The sequence below is a fragment of the Balaenoptera borealis genome (assembly GCF_965194805.1).
Source record: "Balaenoptera borealis genome assembly, chromosome: 16".
NCBI classification, from domain to species: domain Eukaryota; kingdom Metazoa; phylum Chordata; class Mammalia; order Artiodactyla; family Balaenopteridae; genus Balaenoptera; species Balaenoptera borealis.
In genome coordinates this window covers 82,130,357-82,146,504 of record NC_138872.1, presented here as the reverse complement: position 1 = coordinate 82,146,504, position 16,148 = coordinate 82,130,357, and the positions used below count along the sequence as shown (strand labels likewise).

At 48.0% G+C, this 16,148-nt stretch overlaps 1 protein-coding gene and 1 long non-coding RNA gene across 3 annotated transcripts; one reads left to right on the top strand and one right to left on the bottom strand.

The window, feature by feature from the left end:
• Positions 1 to 10,756: 10,756 nt before the first annotated feature.
• LOC309613894 lies at positions 10,757 to 13,543 on the bottom strand. Its single transcript, XR_014235929.1, has 2 exons — positions 13,388 to 13,543; positions 10,757 to 11,241 (listed from the first exon to the last, which is right to left on the bottom strand). It is a non-coding gene; the product is annotated as an uncharacterized lncRNA (long non-coding RNA).
• On the top strand, positions 13,205 to 15,940 carry COPS6 (COP9 signalosome subunit 6). 2 transcript variants are annotated; one of them, XM_082361395.1, is made up of 10 exons: positions 13,205 to 13,350; positions 13,553 to 13,678; positions 13,893 to 14,024; positions 14,345 to 14,433; positions 14,528 to 14,590; positions 14,929 to 14,976; positions 15,053 to 15,167; positions 15,259 to 15,351; positions 15,431 to 15,549; positions 15,688 to 15,940. In XM_082361395.1, exons 1-10 carry the CDS (start codon positions 13,278 to 13,280, stop codon positions 15,826 to 15,828), a joined length of 999 nt encoding a protein of 332 aa, XP_082217521.1. In that variant the 5' UTR covers positions 13,205 to 13,277; the 3' UTR covers positions 15,829 to 15,940. The 2 variants fall into 2 exon arrangements, with proteins under 2 accessions (XP_082217521.1, XP_082217522.1); XM_082361396.1 differs by having other exon boundaries at positions 13,206 to 13,350; positions 15,449 to 15,549.
• The last annotated feature ends 208 nt before the right edge of the window (positions 15,941 to 16,148 follow it).

The window sequence follows — 16,148 nt, the reverse complement described above, 5'->3', positions numbered from 1 at the left end:
TGAAACAGTCCATTTGTCCTAAAGTAAGCTGCAGCTGTGGCTTTGCAAACAGATTAGAACAAAATTGTATCTATCTTGTTCTGTATCTCAGAAGAGACTTCCACAGAAGCCTAGAATTTGGGTTAGAATTTTTCGTATCTCTGTTTCCTCTTGAATCAGATTTGGTAAGTTAATTTCTTCTATGAATTTATCTGTTTCATCTAAAATCTCGAATCTTCTGGTATGATATTATTTGTAACATTATCTTATCTTTGAAGTATCTAATTTTGAGCAGTTTTCAAAGTATGTTCTGTGGATCTGTGCGGGTCCCTGCAACCAGGTGGTCTGGGAGGTCAAAACTGTTTTCATAAGATAGATTTTTTTGTCTTTTTCACTGTGTTGACTTTGCAGTGATGCTACAAAAGTAATGGTGGGTGAAACTGCTAATGCCTTAGCATAAATTCAGGTAATGGCACAAAACTGAACTATTATATTCTTCATTGCCATGCATTCGTAGTTTTTTTATTGTAATTTTTTTTTTCTACTGTGTAGAGGTATTGGATTTTTGTTTTTAATTTTATTTATTTGTTTATGGCTGTGTTGGGTCTTCGTTTCTGCGCGAGGGCTTTCTCCAGCTGCGGCAAGTGGGGGCCACTCTTCATCGCAGTGCGCGGGCCTCTCACCATCGCGGCCTCTCCTGTTGCGGAGCACAGGCTCCAGACGCGCAGGCTCAGCAATTGTGGCCCACGGGCCCAGTCGCTCCGCGGCATGTGGGATCCTCCCAGACCAGGGCACGAACCCGTGTCCCCTGCATTGGCAGGCAGATTCCCAACCACTGTGCCACCAGGGAAGCCCATTCGTAGTTTTTTTAAAAGTCCAGTTTCATTTAAGAATGTCCTTGATGAAGCAGTAAAAATATTAATTTCATTTTAAAAATAATAAGCCTTATCAGAGGTCCATAGAAGGAAGGGTACTGGTGGCCGTTTGTGGGTCTCATGTCAGACTGTAGCCGTTTTCAGACAAGGATATGAGGACCTGGGGGAGGGGGCATAGGGAAGGGGGAGGGTGGAGAACACACAAATCTTCCCACAGAGTGTGAGGACACAGCCAGTTCTGAAAGAATCAGTTCCCAGATCCTTCTTTCTTTTTTTTTTTAAGTTGTTTCAAAGTAGTTTATTTAGGGGTTCCATTTTCACTCCTCAGTAGATTTTATGTATTTCTCATATGCTTCTTCACTCATTAGGTCATCTAGTTCTGAAGGGTTACTGAATGTCATCTTGATCAGCCAACCATCTTCATAACAAGATTTGTTGACAAGTCCTGGATTTTCTGCTAGAGCTTCATTCATTTCTGTTACATCTCCTGATAGAGGAGAGTGGAGTTCACTAGCAGCTTTCACACTTTCTAAAGCACCAAATTCCTCGTTTGTTCAATTTTGTCCCAACTTCAGGCAGACTACAGTAAACAACATCTCCCAAAGCTTTCTGTGCAAAATTGCTGATTCCCTCGGTTCCCACACCGTTTTCTGTTGTTACCCATTCATGTTTGTCTGTGAATTTACGACCCGACAGCAGAGCCGGGCCAGTGTGCCACGGCGACAGAGACGATGCACAGACTGCAGACCTCGGCCCTGCACAGTCCCCACAGCTTTCAGTGCCATGTTTGCCCCAGATCCTTATTTTCTATCTGTTCACGTTTAAAACTGCTCTCCTGGAAAGCATCCCAGTGGCCAGGGCACCCTCTTTCTTGGTCGCCTTCCCTACCTGGCAGAAGATAGGCTTCTCACCCCCAAATCTTGCATGGTGCATTGCCCTCAGGGTGTCAAAACTTCTGGGGTACCAAACAAAAGGATTCTCTGGGAATCTTGCGGCCAATATATATTTTTTATTATTGGAGTAAAATTGTTTTACAATGTTGTGTTAGTTTCTGCTGTACAATGAAGTGATTCAGCTATATGTATACCTACATCCCCTCCCTCTTGGCCCTCCCTCCTACCCCCCACCCATCCCACCCATCTAGGTGGTCACAGAGCACCAAGCTGAGCCCCCTGTGCTATACAGCAGGTTCCCACTAGCTATTTTACACATGGTAGTGTATATATGTCAATCCTAATCTCCCAATTTGTCCCACCCTCTCCTTCCCCCACTGTGTCCACACATCCGTTCTCTACGTCTGCGTCTGTATTCCTGCCCTACACATAGGTTCATCTGTACCATTTTTCTAGATTCCATATATATGTGTTAATATATGATACTTGCTTTTCTTTTTCTGGCTTACTTCACTCTGTATGAAAGACTCTAGGTCCATCCACATCTCTACAAATGACCCAATTTCGTTCCTTTTTATGGCTGAGTAATATTCCATTGTATATATGTACCACATCTTCTTTATCCATTCATTTGTACTTGGACATTTAGGTTGCTTCCATGTCCTGGCTATTGTAAATAGTGCTGCAGTGAACATTGGGGTACATGTGTGCTTTTGGATTATGGTTTTCTCAGGGTATATGCCCAGTAGTGGGATTGCTGGTTCATATGGTAGTTCTATTTTTAGTTTTTTAAGGAACCTCCATACTGTTCTCCATAGTGGCGGTATCAATTTACATTCTCACCAACAGTGCAAAAGGATTCCCTTTTCTCCACACCCTCTCCAGCATATATTGTTTGTAGATTTTTGATGATGGCCATTCTGACCGGTGTGAGGTGATACCTCACTGTAGTTTTGATTTGCATTTCTCTAATAACTAGTGATGTTGAGCATCTTTTCATGTGCCTCTTGGCCATCTGTATGTCTTCTTTGGTGAAATGTCTATTTAGGTCTTCCACCCATTTTTTAATTGAGTTGTTTGTTTTTTTGATATTGAGCTCCATGAGCTGTCTGTATATTTTGGAGATTAATCCTTTGTCCTTTGCTTCATTGGCAAATATTTTCTCCCATTCTGAGGGTTGTCTTTTCGTCTTGTTTATGGTTTCCTTTGCTGTGCAAAAGCTTTTAAGTTTCATTAGGTCCCATTTGTTTATTTTTGTTTTTATTTTCATTACTCTAGGAGGTGGGTCAAAAAAGATCTTGCTGTGGTTTATGTCAAAGAGCATTTTTCCTATGTTTTCCTCTAAGAGTTTTATAGTGTCTGGCCTTACATTTAGGTCTTTAATCCATTTGGAGTTTATTTTTTGTGTATGGTGTTAGGTAGTGTTCTAATTTCATTCTTTTACATATAGCTGTCCAGTTTTCCCAGCACCACTTATTGAAGAGGCTGTCTTTTCTCCATTGTATGTTCTTGCCTCCTTTGTCATAAATTAGGTGACCATATGTGCGTGGGTTTACCTCTGGGCTTTCTATCTTGTACCATTTGTCTATATTTCTGTTTTTGTGCCAGTACCATACTGTCTTGATTACTGTAGCTTTGTAGTATAGTTTGAAGTCAGGGAGCCTGATTCCCCCAGCTCTGTTTTTCTTTCTCAGGATTGCTTTGGCTATTTGGGGTCTTTTGTGTTTCTATACAAATTGTTAACTATTTTGTTCTAATTCTGTGAAGAATGCCATTGGTAGTTTGATAGGGATTGCATTGAATCTGTAGATTGCTTTGGGTAGCATAGTCATTTTCACAATATTGATTCTTCCAATCCAAGAACATGGTGTATTTCTCCATCCGTTTATGTCATCTTTGATTTCTTTCATCAGTGTTTTATAGTTTTCTGAATACAAGTCTTTTGCCTCCTTAGGTAGGTTTATTCCTAGGTATTTTATTCTTTTTCTTGGTACCCCAAAACTTCTGGGGTACCAAACAAAAGTATTCATTGGGAATCTTGCTGCCAATATCGAGTAGGTGAATAAATCCTTTGTGATTCAAGTGATTTCCTATTATTTCCCTCCAAAAAAAATGAGAGGAGGACAAGGCCATCGCTGGTGATAGATCACAATATGATTTTGGCAGATAAAATTGACATTGCTATAACTATATTGCTTTCACCACTCATCTCACTTAAGTAGGGAATTCCCTGGCAGTCCAGTGGTTAGGACTCGGCGGTTTCACTGCCGGGGCCCAGGTTCCATCCCTGGTCGGGGAACTAAGATCCCACAAGCTGTGCGGGGCACGGCCTAAATAAATAAATAAATTAATTAAATTAAAAAACAAAAGTAGCAGGGCGATCAGCTCCGTGCTTTGCGATGACCTAGAGGGGTGGGATAGGGAGGATGGGAGGGAGGCTCAAGAGGGAGGGGATATAGGGACATATGTATGCATATGGCTGATTCACTTTGGTGTAGAACAGAAACTAACACAGTATTGTGAAGCAGTTATACCCCAATAAAGATCTATTTAAAAAACAAAAAAAAACCCCAAAAGTAGTAATAGACATAATATTTCATTCCGGTAATAAGTAATGCCCATCTATTGAGAAAAACAAGACAGTTCCCTGTATCTCACTGAGATAAATTCTAATAAAAATAACTTTTTGTTACTCATAGATCAGATTTGTTATACATTTCTTTTCTTTTTTTTAATATTTATTTAAGTTTTGGCTGCATCGGGTCTTAGTTGCGGCATACAGGATCTTTTGTTGCGGTGCACGGGCTTCTCTCTAGTTGTGACACGCAGGGTCATTAGTTGCAGCAGGTGCGTAGGCTCCAGAGCAAGGGGGCTCAGTAGTTGTGGCACTCGGGCTCTAGGGCACAAGGGCTTAGTTGCTCTGTGGCATGTGGGATCTTAGTTCCCCAACCAGGGATAGAACCCAAGTCATCTGCATTGCAAGGTGGATTCTTAACCACTGGACCACCAGGGAAGTCCCTGTTGTACATTTCTATTTTGATCAGTTGTGAAGTCCTACTTATCATGATAACCCAATCCAGGAGAAATTTTTTAAAATACTTAAAGCCTTATGTTCATAGAAAACTGTAATTAAATTTCAGTTTATATACAATTTTTTTGCAGAGAATTATGATAAGTCGATCAGTTATCAATAGGTACCAATCTTGTTTCATCTGCAGTCCCACTCATCCTCCTCCTGATTATTTTGAAGCAAATCCCAGACATAACATCATTTTTTGTGTAAATATTATTTTTCACACTTAAAAAAAAATTGAAGTAGAGTTACAATGTTATATGAGTTTCAGGTGTACATTATAGTAATTCAGTATTTTTATGTAAATATTTATTTTACAGAATAATTATAGTATAATTGCCCATATGATAAGGACTCATGAAACATAGAACTATGAAACCAAACCTCTGAAGGACAGAATCGCCCCCAGCTGAGAACCACTGGGTTAGGGTGAAAAGGTCTCTCCCTGAGATTAGTTAGGATGGCTGCCTTCCTTCAGAGAACTGGTGAGGCTGGGGAAGGGCACTTTGGCTCTGGAAGTAGCAGCTGGAGCCGAGTACCAGATTCCATGACCACACTCCAAACGTGGCTTTGGGAATAGCGCTGTTGCTCGTGTAGTTTGTCTCCTTTGAGAGAGATTCAACCAAGTTCCTCAGCTGACTGAGCTCAAGCTGCAGTCCCATCCCTGAGGGACAATTGACAAGGAAGCTGCCCCATCTTTTCTGCTCCAGGGCAACCTGGCTCCCAGGATGTAGAAAAAAGGTTTTAGCCTATTTGTCTGCGAGCTGCCTTCATCCAGTGACACACTGTGGAAGGAGCTGGCCTGCAAAAGCTGCTGCCCTGAGGGTAAGACCCTGTGCCAGCCCCAAGGCCAGCCTGGGAGCAAGGACTTCCACTCCACCCTTGTGCTCAGGAACCACCATCACCAAGCCAGTTTCTTCCCATCACCTGGCCCCTCCTGTCCAACATCTCAGTATAGGACCCAAGAGGACTCAAGACAGGTGTCTAGGGAATTACCTGGTGGTCCAGTGGTTAGGACTCCACGCTTCCATTGCAGGGGGCACAGGGGGGTTCGATCCCTCTGGGAACTAAGATCCTGCATGCCCCGGTGGCTTGGCCAAAAAGAAAAAAAAAAAATTTAAATTAAAAATAAATAAATAAAAATAAAATGCTGCTTCTTTAAAAAAAAAAAAATACAGGGTCTAAGTACTCCGGGCATCCGGGACAGTGGGAGGGAGCAGGCTTGAAGCTCTGGAGAGGGACAGACAGGACGTCTGGATGTCCTTCTATTCCAGCTCTGTGCGTGTGAGCATTCTTAGGGGATCCACCTGGACCCCAAACTGAATTAGAGGGGCACTCTAGTTAGTTTTTAGTGGTTATTGGAAACGGATGCATGATTCTATAGTTCTCTTTCACCTTTACGTCAAGTGCCCTAAGATTCTGTACGGGGATGGCATTCTTCACATCCCTGGAATAAGAGAGGCCCCTAATCCTGTCTTTTGGTCAGAACTGCTGTGCTAATCCCGTTGGATCACCACTTTACACCGCACAGCCCAGGGCAACAGCGGCTCTGGGGCATCCAGCTGTAAGCGTTTCCTGCTCAGTAACTGGAAGTTCCTGGCCTCAGGGAGGTGTTAGCGCTGCAATCCGGTGCTTCATCGCGCGTGTAATTTAGCCTCTCCAGACTAACTCGTGCAAAGTAGGGGAAGGAGGGTGATGAAGGGCCCCGGACAGCACGCAGAATCCGAAGGCAGGATCCGTCTCAGAGTTGGGAACTCAAGGAACTTTAAGGGAAGCAGGCACTCCCTAAGCGATCTGACCCAGCTTCCTCCTCTGTGGGTCGATTCCATTCTCCTCTCTAGGAGCCCACGCCGCTTACTCATGCGCATGCGCACAGGACCCCAGGATTAGTTAGGACGCTCAGCCACCCTTTCTTGTCCGTACTGAAGGCTTCTCTGAGGCCAGAGGAAGGGAGATAATGCGCTTTTACATCCAGGAGTGGGTCCCATTGGTGGCCACAGGACAGGAAGGCCTCTGTTGGGAGGTCAGCTCACTTGTCAGTTATTTTCAGCTGTGGCAAAAATTCATATGGGTTTTTTGCAAATGAAGTTTTCAATTTTGGATAAGTAGCCAGATTCCCTGGATGGCACATGCTATGAACGGCTATGGCTGGGCTGGAGCCCAGAGTCTGTCTGCTTCCTGTGGGTGGAGGGCGGGCGTCCTGCACCCGCGCCTGGCAGGTCACCTCCCAGTGGCCGCCACACTTGACTGCGGCCCTTCCGTTTATCTCCACGGCCGCTGCTTGTTCCAGTAAGGCCTGCCTGTAGCCCTCGAGTCGTGACTGGCTCCCGCAAGATGTTCCGATGAAACTCCAGGTAAGATTCATCCTCTGAAACTACAGGTGAGGAGGTGGAGAGAGATGTATATACCCGCTAGGATTGTTAGAGATCAGGAAGTCGACGTAAGTCGTACCAAAGAGCCTTTATTTCCTGGTAAGCAGGAGGCAGGGTGAGAGTGGAGGGGTCAGGGTTGAGGAAAAAGGGGCTTCCGACCAGGTGCCCAGCCTGGGTGCCTGGGACGAGTTACAGGTGAGCAGAGACTCCTCGGCACTTGGATGGCCAGCAGGCTGCGTGGTTTTAGGGTGGCGTCGTTGGAAACGGGGAGAAGGAGGTTGGTATGGGAGATTTCATAGAGGTAAAACCAAGAGCACTTGGCAACGGATTAAACGCCCAGAATGAGGGACCCAGAGGACTAGAAGAGATGATAATTTTTTGACCTTCACTGCATTGGGATCCACTCAGAGTCTACTAGTTCCTGCAACATTTGAATACTAGTCACTCTCTTTTTCTGGATTGTAATTCCCAGGGGAGAGACATGTGGGCAAATTTATCTTAGTTACCCCCACAGAGCCTTAATCAATTAGAAAATTAATGATGCTTTATTTCTAGATTAAACTCTTCTGGCCGCCTCCAGGCCTGAATGAAGGGTGAATGCCTATCCTCTCTTGGCTTATCTTCCTGGATAAAGAGCTCAGTGGCGGGTGTGTGTGTGTGTGGGTGTGTGTGTGGGTGTGGTGGGTGTGGGGTTCCGGGGTGGGGGGGAGGAAGTGCCCAGGATATGTGGCCTGCCCACAGCTTACTAGCCCGTTGTGTGTTCCAGGAATGTACTCAAGGCCGGCACCATAGGATTCTATGAACTGAAGCTGGCCAGCTCGTCCTCTCTTCCCGCCACATGGGGGGCTGCCACAAGTGACCCAGGGGGCCTGTGCAGCCCCAGCCCAATAACAAGGCCACTTGTTTTCATCATTGTGGGTTTGGAGGGGGCAGTCATGGTGGCCTTGTGAGTCGTCACCCCTCTGTGCAAGGCAAGGGTGTCCGGACAGGTCACCTTTCAGGCCACTGGCTTATGCCAGTGCTGCCAAAGCCAGTGGCCTGAGTATCTGCTGGGCTGGGCTCACAACCCAGCCGCAGTACCTGGCTCCTGGTAGTAAGGTCAGGGTGCTCGGCACAGGGGTGGGCAAGGTCCTAAGGACTGCAGGGTGAAATGCAGCAACATGCATGGGTGCAGAAAGAAAGGGGCCCCCTGGGCTGGGGCATTTACAGGAGGCCAGGAGGTACCAACCCTCCATGCAAGGGAAGGGACAGCAGTGAATCGTGGGTGCTGACCCTGGAGTGCGAGGCCCAAGAAGGAGAAGGCTGAGGGTTCGGTTTCCCCTCTGCCGCCTCCACCGTGCCCTGCAGGCTAGCTTTCCCCGCTGCAGCCTCAGCTGGAGGATTAGTGGGGTCTCCAGCTGGTGGTTATTGTTGCCCCTGGCAAAGGTGTTAGATTTCTTGGTCCTTGTTCCTGTAGGGGAAGAGGTGTCTGAATTCAACTGATGCTTCTGCACCTGTATACGTAGCAGGAATTGATGGCTTATATGCTTGCACTTTTCCAGTCCCTTAAGTGTTAGAGGGGATTTTCCCATTCAGGGACTGCTATATGTAGAGGGTGACAGTGGAACACGGAGATCACTCCCCAACCCTCTTTCCTTCCACCTCCGATGGTCCAACAGAAACAATAAAGACTGTGAAGCAAGAAAGGGAAATCACAGCTTTTCTTAAAAACGGGATTGTTGCCTGTGCTCTCAGAGAGGCCCCTCTCCCTGCAACAGCGCCACCTGCTGACACAGCCACAAGGTACCTCTGCCACTGAAGAACTCCAGACCCAGGATGCTTTGTAGCGCTCCAGCCTGATACCCCATTTTGGGATGAGTCAAGTCGAACCTGACAGTTAACAAGATGGGAAGAGCCTAAAAGGCCTCGCTAGTCAAATAGAAATGGTATATTTAAAAGCGCAGTCAGCCTGGCCCTTGAGAGATTTTACATGAAAAAGTGGCAGCTACTGCCTTGGGAGAAACCACCTGAAACAAGGTCCTGAATCTGGGGCCCTCAAGTGTCACAGGTTCCCCTAAATGCCCGGCCTTGGTTCACTGATGACTTAGCCAAGGTGAAACCTGATGGGTGCGTTGGGAGGCCACTGCCATCCAGCTTCATGGCCAGATACGTAAAACCGAAAGTGGATGTCACCATGGGCAGAAGTCAAGGCCATTCTCATCCTGAGTCTGGCCAGCACTCCCCTTGATGAACCTTGTTACATTTTACTGACTTGGGCTGCTAGCCAATGGCCTGGCTGCTTGGCTCACTTGGAAGATGACAGATATGGAGAATTAAAGACACACGCTTGGGGCGGTAAACTATGGAATCACACCTTGGTCCTACCTGACAGATGGGTCATTCATGTGGATGCCCAGAGTGGGGACCTAGTCTCTGATAAGACTCCCTGGCTGTTGATCAAGGCTGCAGCGCCCAGAAGCTCCCTCCTGTTCCTGGTAAATTGACTCCATCGAACCTTGAACACCTGCTGTGGGCTCTCTTGATGCTGGTGTCCCTGTTCCAGTCCAGTCGGCTGACTCAGGCCACATCATTATAGCCCTTGAAACTGTGTCATGTTTTAGGCTTTGCAGATCCTCTACAGTCTGATATTGATGCACCTTCTGTTACAAAAGCCAGTCACCGGGGGCCAATAGTCAAGGTGTTGGATGGACATTCCACACTCCCTACCACCCACAGCATCTGGGTACCAAGCACTGGAATGACCTCTTTCAAGTCAGCTCTACTTCCCGCACTTCCTTCTGGTCCACACACTGTAGTAAGGCAGCCTGCTCACTGAATGTGGCTGTCCCTTCTTGGTTGGCCATCTCTTGGGTAATGATCAGGATGAAAGGGATGGGGGGCTTTCTAGACTTATTTTGAAAATCAAAGAGTCTGCCCTGACCACTTGTAGGTATGGCATTTCTTTTCTTTCCCCTAATAGCTACCCTAGGCCAGCCTGGCTGGTAGACTGTCTTGAGTACAGCCCAGCCAAAAGGGAGCCTAGAGAATTCCAGCTTAATTCTGGCCCAGCCATCAGGATTCTCTTGTTGGGTTGATGTGGTTCTAGATCATGTGACTGAGGACACTGCTGTCTCCAGCCCCCCTATAGTGGCTCACACTTGCTGTGGCAGGCTGGGCAGTGGCCCCCAAGATCTCTGGGTCCTAATCCTTGGAACCTGTGAAGGGGATTTTGAAGATATGATTAAGTTAAGAATCTTCAGATGGGGAGATTATCCTGGATTATCCCAGTGGGCACTAAATGTAATCCCAAGTGTGAGGTAGAGACAGATTTTACAACAGAGGGCAATACGATAATGGGAATAGAAGGACAAAGAGAGAGATTTGAAGACACTGCTAAAATACTGGATTTGAAGACGAGGAAGAAGCCATGAACTAAGAAATGTAAGGAATGCAGTTCTAGAAGCTGGAAAAGACATCAAAAGGGATTCTCCCCTAGAAGGAATGTGGCCCTGCAGACACTTGGTTTCAGATCAGTGGAAACTATTTCAGACCTCTGACCCCCAGAACTGTAAGACAATAAATGTGTGATGTTTTAAGCCACGAAGTCTGTGGTAATTTATTTCAGCAACGATGGGAAACAAATACATGTGCCACGGTGGCCAGAGTAATGGGTCTTTGTAAATTTTGTAAAAATGCCTCATCACTCACACCTGACCCTTCTGAACAAAAGGTCTGGAAATAGGGGATAATTGGAGAAAAGGAGAAGCCATAGTTACTGGGATGTGACATCCACCACCATCCATAGTTACTTTTTTTGTGATGAGAACTTTTAAGATGAACTCTCGGGAATTCCCTGGTGGTCCAGTGGTTAGGACTCTGTGCTTTCACTGCCGGGGGCCCGGGTTCAATCCCTAGTCGGGGAACTAAGATCCCACAAGCTGCTTAGTGTGGCCAAAAAAAATTAAAAAATGAAGTTGTACTCTCTTAGCAGCTTTCACACATGTGCCTCCTTTGCAGGCTCTCTGAGCAGATCCTCTGCTTTCTTCCCCACCAGCCCAGTCACCTCCACTCTGCGGAAGGAAAAGTTAACAAAACAACAAAGTGATACAGTATGTTTAGTTTTGTTGGAAGGGAGAAAAAGAACAGTGGGATAGCTGCTTTAACACCATCATTTCAACCTGAGGTTTTGATGGTAGTTTTTTTTTTTTTTTTTTGATTTATATTTTTGGCTGTGTTGGGTCTTTGTTGCTGCGCACGGGCTTTCTCTAGTTGGGGCTACTTTTCGTCGTGGTGCGCAGGCTTCTCATTGCGGTGGCTTCGCTTGTTGCAGAGCACGGGCTCTCTGAGGCGCACCGGCTCAGTAGTTGTGGTGCAGGGGCTTAGTTGCTCTGCGGCATGTGGGATCTTCCTGGACCAGGGATCAAACCCGTGTCCCCTGCATTGGCAGGTGGATTCTTAACCACTGCGCCACCAGGGAAGTCCCTGATGGTAGTTTTTTAAAATACAATGCACTTTAAAGAAATGCTCAGTTGAGCTTACTTCCAAAGCATGTATAAACAACTGATTCAATTTCCAAGTCATCTTTAAATTTCACAATAACCACTGTTTTATGTGTTGTATAGTTATCTGAACAATGTTTCAAAAGCATTTGAAACAACAAAAAGACAAAGGAATTCTCTAATGATTGAAACAGCAATGCAAACTAGCAACTTCAACACCAGAATAATTTTTTTTTTTGAGTCTTCAATCTAGCTGAGAAGCATTACAAGTCCTCAGAAGCTGCCTATTATTTAAGAGATACATGTTTCTGACCTCACTTTTCCTAAGAGAAGTGAGGCATATATAGAGAAGTGAGGTTTTCCCATAACCCTCTCAGTTGACAGGGAGGTTTTTCACTTGCTGGGGATTAAAACGAGAGAAACTCTTAACTTCCCTTTGGCCAGAAGACGTCTCTCCCTGCAGGATTTCTCAGGCCCCTTCCTTTGAGGGCTGCTTGCCCTTTAACTTCCCTTCACTCAGGCTCCATTTAGGAAAGACTGCTTAATTCACAGAAGGCACCATCATCACCAGAAAACATCTCCTGGGACCTGCTGGTTCTGGGCACGAGTAGGCTCCGTAGGGTCAAGATACAGGTCTCTACCTGTTCTCTAAGAGCTAACACTTTGGGTTCAGTGCAGACGCACACTAAAAGAGCCAGCGAAATTGTAGGGGCAACAAGATGGAGTAAACGCAGTGTACACAGCTTGCTTGGGTGCAGGGTTGGGGAGAGGGCTGGAGTAGGCCAGGTTTGCCAGAGGTGAGTTTGGAAAGGATGATGGAGATGGAGGGTAGAGGGAGGTTGGAAGAGGTTAGAGAACACTAGGGGGTGTTCCTAGTGCCCTAGGTAATACAGAAGGAGGAAAGATAGGATGTGTGGATGGAGCCTCTCAATACCAGGCGCCACCGCCAAAGCATTCACTCAAAAATCATTTAGGTGCCCATGTGTCAGGTACAGTTTTGGTCACAGGGGTTACAGTGATGAAGGCGACAGAAGGCCCTTAAGTGGGGGTGAGTGAGGCGTGTGAAAGGAACAGACGTGAGGGCCGGTGTGGCTGAAGCACGGGGACCGAGAAGCAGAAAAGCAGAGGCCAGGGCCGACTCTCACCCCCTCTTCCTCTTCCCTTAGTCGTGCCCAGCATGATGGCCTCCGGAGTGACTGGCAGCAGGGGCCGGATCTTGCAGGGCTTTGCAGGCCGTGGTTAGAGGTTTGGGTTTTATTCTGAGGGCAGCAACGGGACGTTTCATTCATTCTGCAACAGCCTTAGGAACTAGGTAGTCTAATCCCACTTTTACTGACGAGGACGATCAGGGTGTGGTTAGGTAATTTGTTCAAGGTCAGCTGAAGGCTAGAGGGGCTACGAAAACCTGCCGGCTCTCCCCACCCCAGGGCCGCCCGCGCCACCCACCGAGGCTAGGCAAATACAGCCGGTGCAGCCCAGGTTCGGGGCGTGCGCGCGCCACGGCGACACTGCGCATGCGCCTCTGCCTACGGAAGCCGGGAGGGAGGGAGGGAGGGTGGGATGGAGGGAGGGAGGGGGCGGGGCCGACGCTGGCGGGCGCGGGGGAAATGGCGGCGGCGGCGGCGGCGCCTGCGGCGAACGGGACCGGAGGGAGCAGCGGGATGGAGGTGGATGCAGCAGGTAATGGGCCGCGCGGGAGCGGCTTCTGGAGACTTACTTGGGGGCACATCAAGGCCGTCCTGGACTCCCGGGAGAAGTCGGGGGGGGCGGGTCAAAAGCGAGCTCCCTGGGTTAACTTGCGGGAGGGATGTATGGCCCGACTCTGCCGTCTCCCACTCCCGTCTCCCGGGAGGACTCTCACCCCCTCTTCCTCTTCCCTTAGTCGTGCCCAGCGTGATGGCCTCCGGAGTGACTGGCAGCGTTTCAGTCGCTCTTCATCCCCTCGTCATTCTCAACATCTCAGATCATTGGATTCGCATGCGCTCGCAGGAGGGGCGGCCTATGCAGGGTGAGTGTTCGGCGTAATTCTCCAGCCTCCTGTCCTTGGTCACCTCCCCCAAATGGTGGTCTTTCCCCTTCCTTTACTGAAGCCAATTCCTCCTCCGCAGATCACCGTTTCCCTAATATTTGGTTCACACTGACCTCAGACCCTCAAGGTATAATGATTAGGGAAGTTTGGGGTTTCCTTACCCTCACCTCTTATGTGTCCTTCTCTCATCCAGTGATTGGGGCTCTGATCGGGAAGCAGGAGGGCCGAAATATCGAGGTGATGAACTCCTTTGAGCTGCTGTCCCACACCGTGGAAGAGAAGATTATCATTGACAAGGAATATTATTACACCAAGGAGGAGCAGTGTGAGAGGGGAATAGACGTGGGGAAGAGGAGTGGGAGTGGGGAAAAAAAGCAGAGTGGGGAAGATGGAGAGGGTTGGGGAAAAAAATAAACAGGATAGGACGAGAACAGAGGAAAAGTGAAGAGAGAGTAGCTGAAGAGACCTTAGAAAAAGGACACATTCAGTTATTCCCTGCAAAGAAGGTAAGAAGTGAGAGAAGACTGAGATTAATTATTCTAAATTGAGCCAGCATGGGGAGAGGAGAAGCTGGTAAAAATACACCAGGAGCTTCAAATTAAGGAAGGATGGTTTAAAGAAATACTCTGGCCCCTTCCTCTGCAGTTAAACAGGTATTCAAGGAGCTGGAGTTCCTCGGTTGGTACACCACAGGGGGGCCGCCTGACCCCTCCGACATCCACGTCCATAAGCAGGTATACACACACTTGTGCATGCTGGGGCAGAGACTAGAGGGGGAGGGGAAGAAGATGGGCCCTGACACTCGTGTGCATCCTCCCCCTCTTCCAGGTGTGCGAGATAATTGAGAGCCCTCTGTTTCTTAAGTTGAACCCTATGACCAAGCACACAGATGTGAGTAAAACTGACCCCGTGCCCACTTTTTCCTGCTTGTCCATCGCTATGGCCATCTTTCATTCTCATCCCCTGCTATCTTAAACTGTATGACATCTTTACTGAATTGAATCTCTCTTTTGCAGTTTACCAACTGTGAGACTTTGGGTTAGTCATTTAACCTCTAAAGTGCATTTTCCCCGTTGTGTAAAATGGGGTAATTCCTACTTCACTAGGTCCTTGGGAAGATTAGATGAGAAAATGTAATGTGAAAGGGCCAAGGCCCAAGTTTTTGGCACTTAATATATAGGTTCAGGTGTGTTTGATGTAAGAGCTGTTCTCCCATCTCTTCTTTACAGCTTCCCGTCAGCGTTTTTGAGTCTGTCATAGATATAATCAATGGAGAGGTAGGTAATGCCCTGCCCTTCAACCCTCAGATTCTGCTCCTGGCGTTTCCTCCTTTTGACTGTGTGTGCCCTGTAGGCCACAATGCTGTTTGCTGAGCTGACTTACACTCTGGCCACAGAGGAAGCTGAACGCATTGGTGTGGACCACGTGGCGCGAATGACAGCAACAGGCAGTGGAGAGAACTCCACTGGTAAGGGAGGCTGCAGGGGCTTCGTAAGTGGGGGGGTGGAAGGTGTGGCCCCACTCCTTCTCCACCTTGGCCTGTCCTTGCCCCCCTGCAGTGGCCGAACACCTGATCGCACAGCACAGTGCCATCAAGATGCTGCACAGCCGCGTCAAGCTCATCTTGGAGTACGTCAAGGCCTCCGAAGCAGGTAGGACAGGTGTCTCCCTGGCACTTGAACCCCTTTTCCTCTCCCTCCTGGGGAAGCGACAGCATCCACGCTAACGCAGCCTTTGTTGTGCCTTTAGGAGAGGTCCCCTTTAACCACGAGATCCTGCGCGAGGCCTATGCTCTGTGTCATTGCCTCCCAGTGCTCAGCACAGACAAGTTCAAGACAGACTTTTACGACGTGAGTGTAAAGCCCAGGACAGGGAGGTGGGGCTCGCGCCGTCATTTCTGCACGCAGGACCTGGGACCTGGCTGTTCCCTGGGCATGCAGCGGGGGACCCAGAGCCCCGGGGAACTGGCTCTTTCTGTTCCCTCGCAGCAATGCAATGACGTGGGGCTCATGGCCTACCTTGGCACCATCACCAAGACATGCAACACCATGAACCAGTTCGTGAACAAGTTCAACGTCCTCTATGACCGACAAGGCATTGGCAGGCGGATGCGGGGGCTCTTCTTCTGAGAGGATACTTGAAAGGATGCAGCACGGGGGTCGGACAGCTGTCAAGAGGAGGGCGCTACACTCCGTTTAGAGAAACCTGTTGCTAATAAAAGGGGAGCAGCCCCTCCGCACCCCTTCTAGTGGCTCTGTCCTCTCTGTTAGGTGCCACACTCTTGGATCTTAAAGCCTTGACCCTACGGGCTCGGTGGCTGGCCGAGGGGGAGGCGTTTCTCAGTTACTGCAGCACTGAGTGTTTACCACAGGGAGGTACGTGCCTGAACCCCAGAAGGCAGAGGTACTCGTGTCCATACTTTGGACTGTAAACTGGAGTGGGGGTGGGG

Excerpts from the sequence above, each read along its gene's own strand:
- COPS6 (XM_082361395.1), top strand. The coding sequence starts at position 13,278 with ATGGCGGCGGCGGCGGCGGCGCCTGCGGCGAACGGGACCGGAGGGAGC. Across the intron at positions 14,025-14,344 it reads TTACACCAAGGAGGAGCAGT|TTAAACAGGTATTCAAGGAG; the intron begins GTGAGAGGGGAA and ends CTTCCTCTGCAG. Across the intron at positions 15,352-15,430 it reads CGTCAAGGCCTCCGAAGCAG|CCTTTGTTGTGCCTTTAGGA; the intron begins GTAGGACAGGTG and ends ACGCTAACGCAG.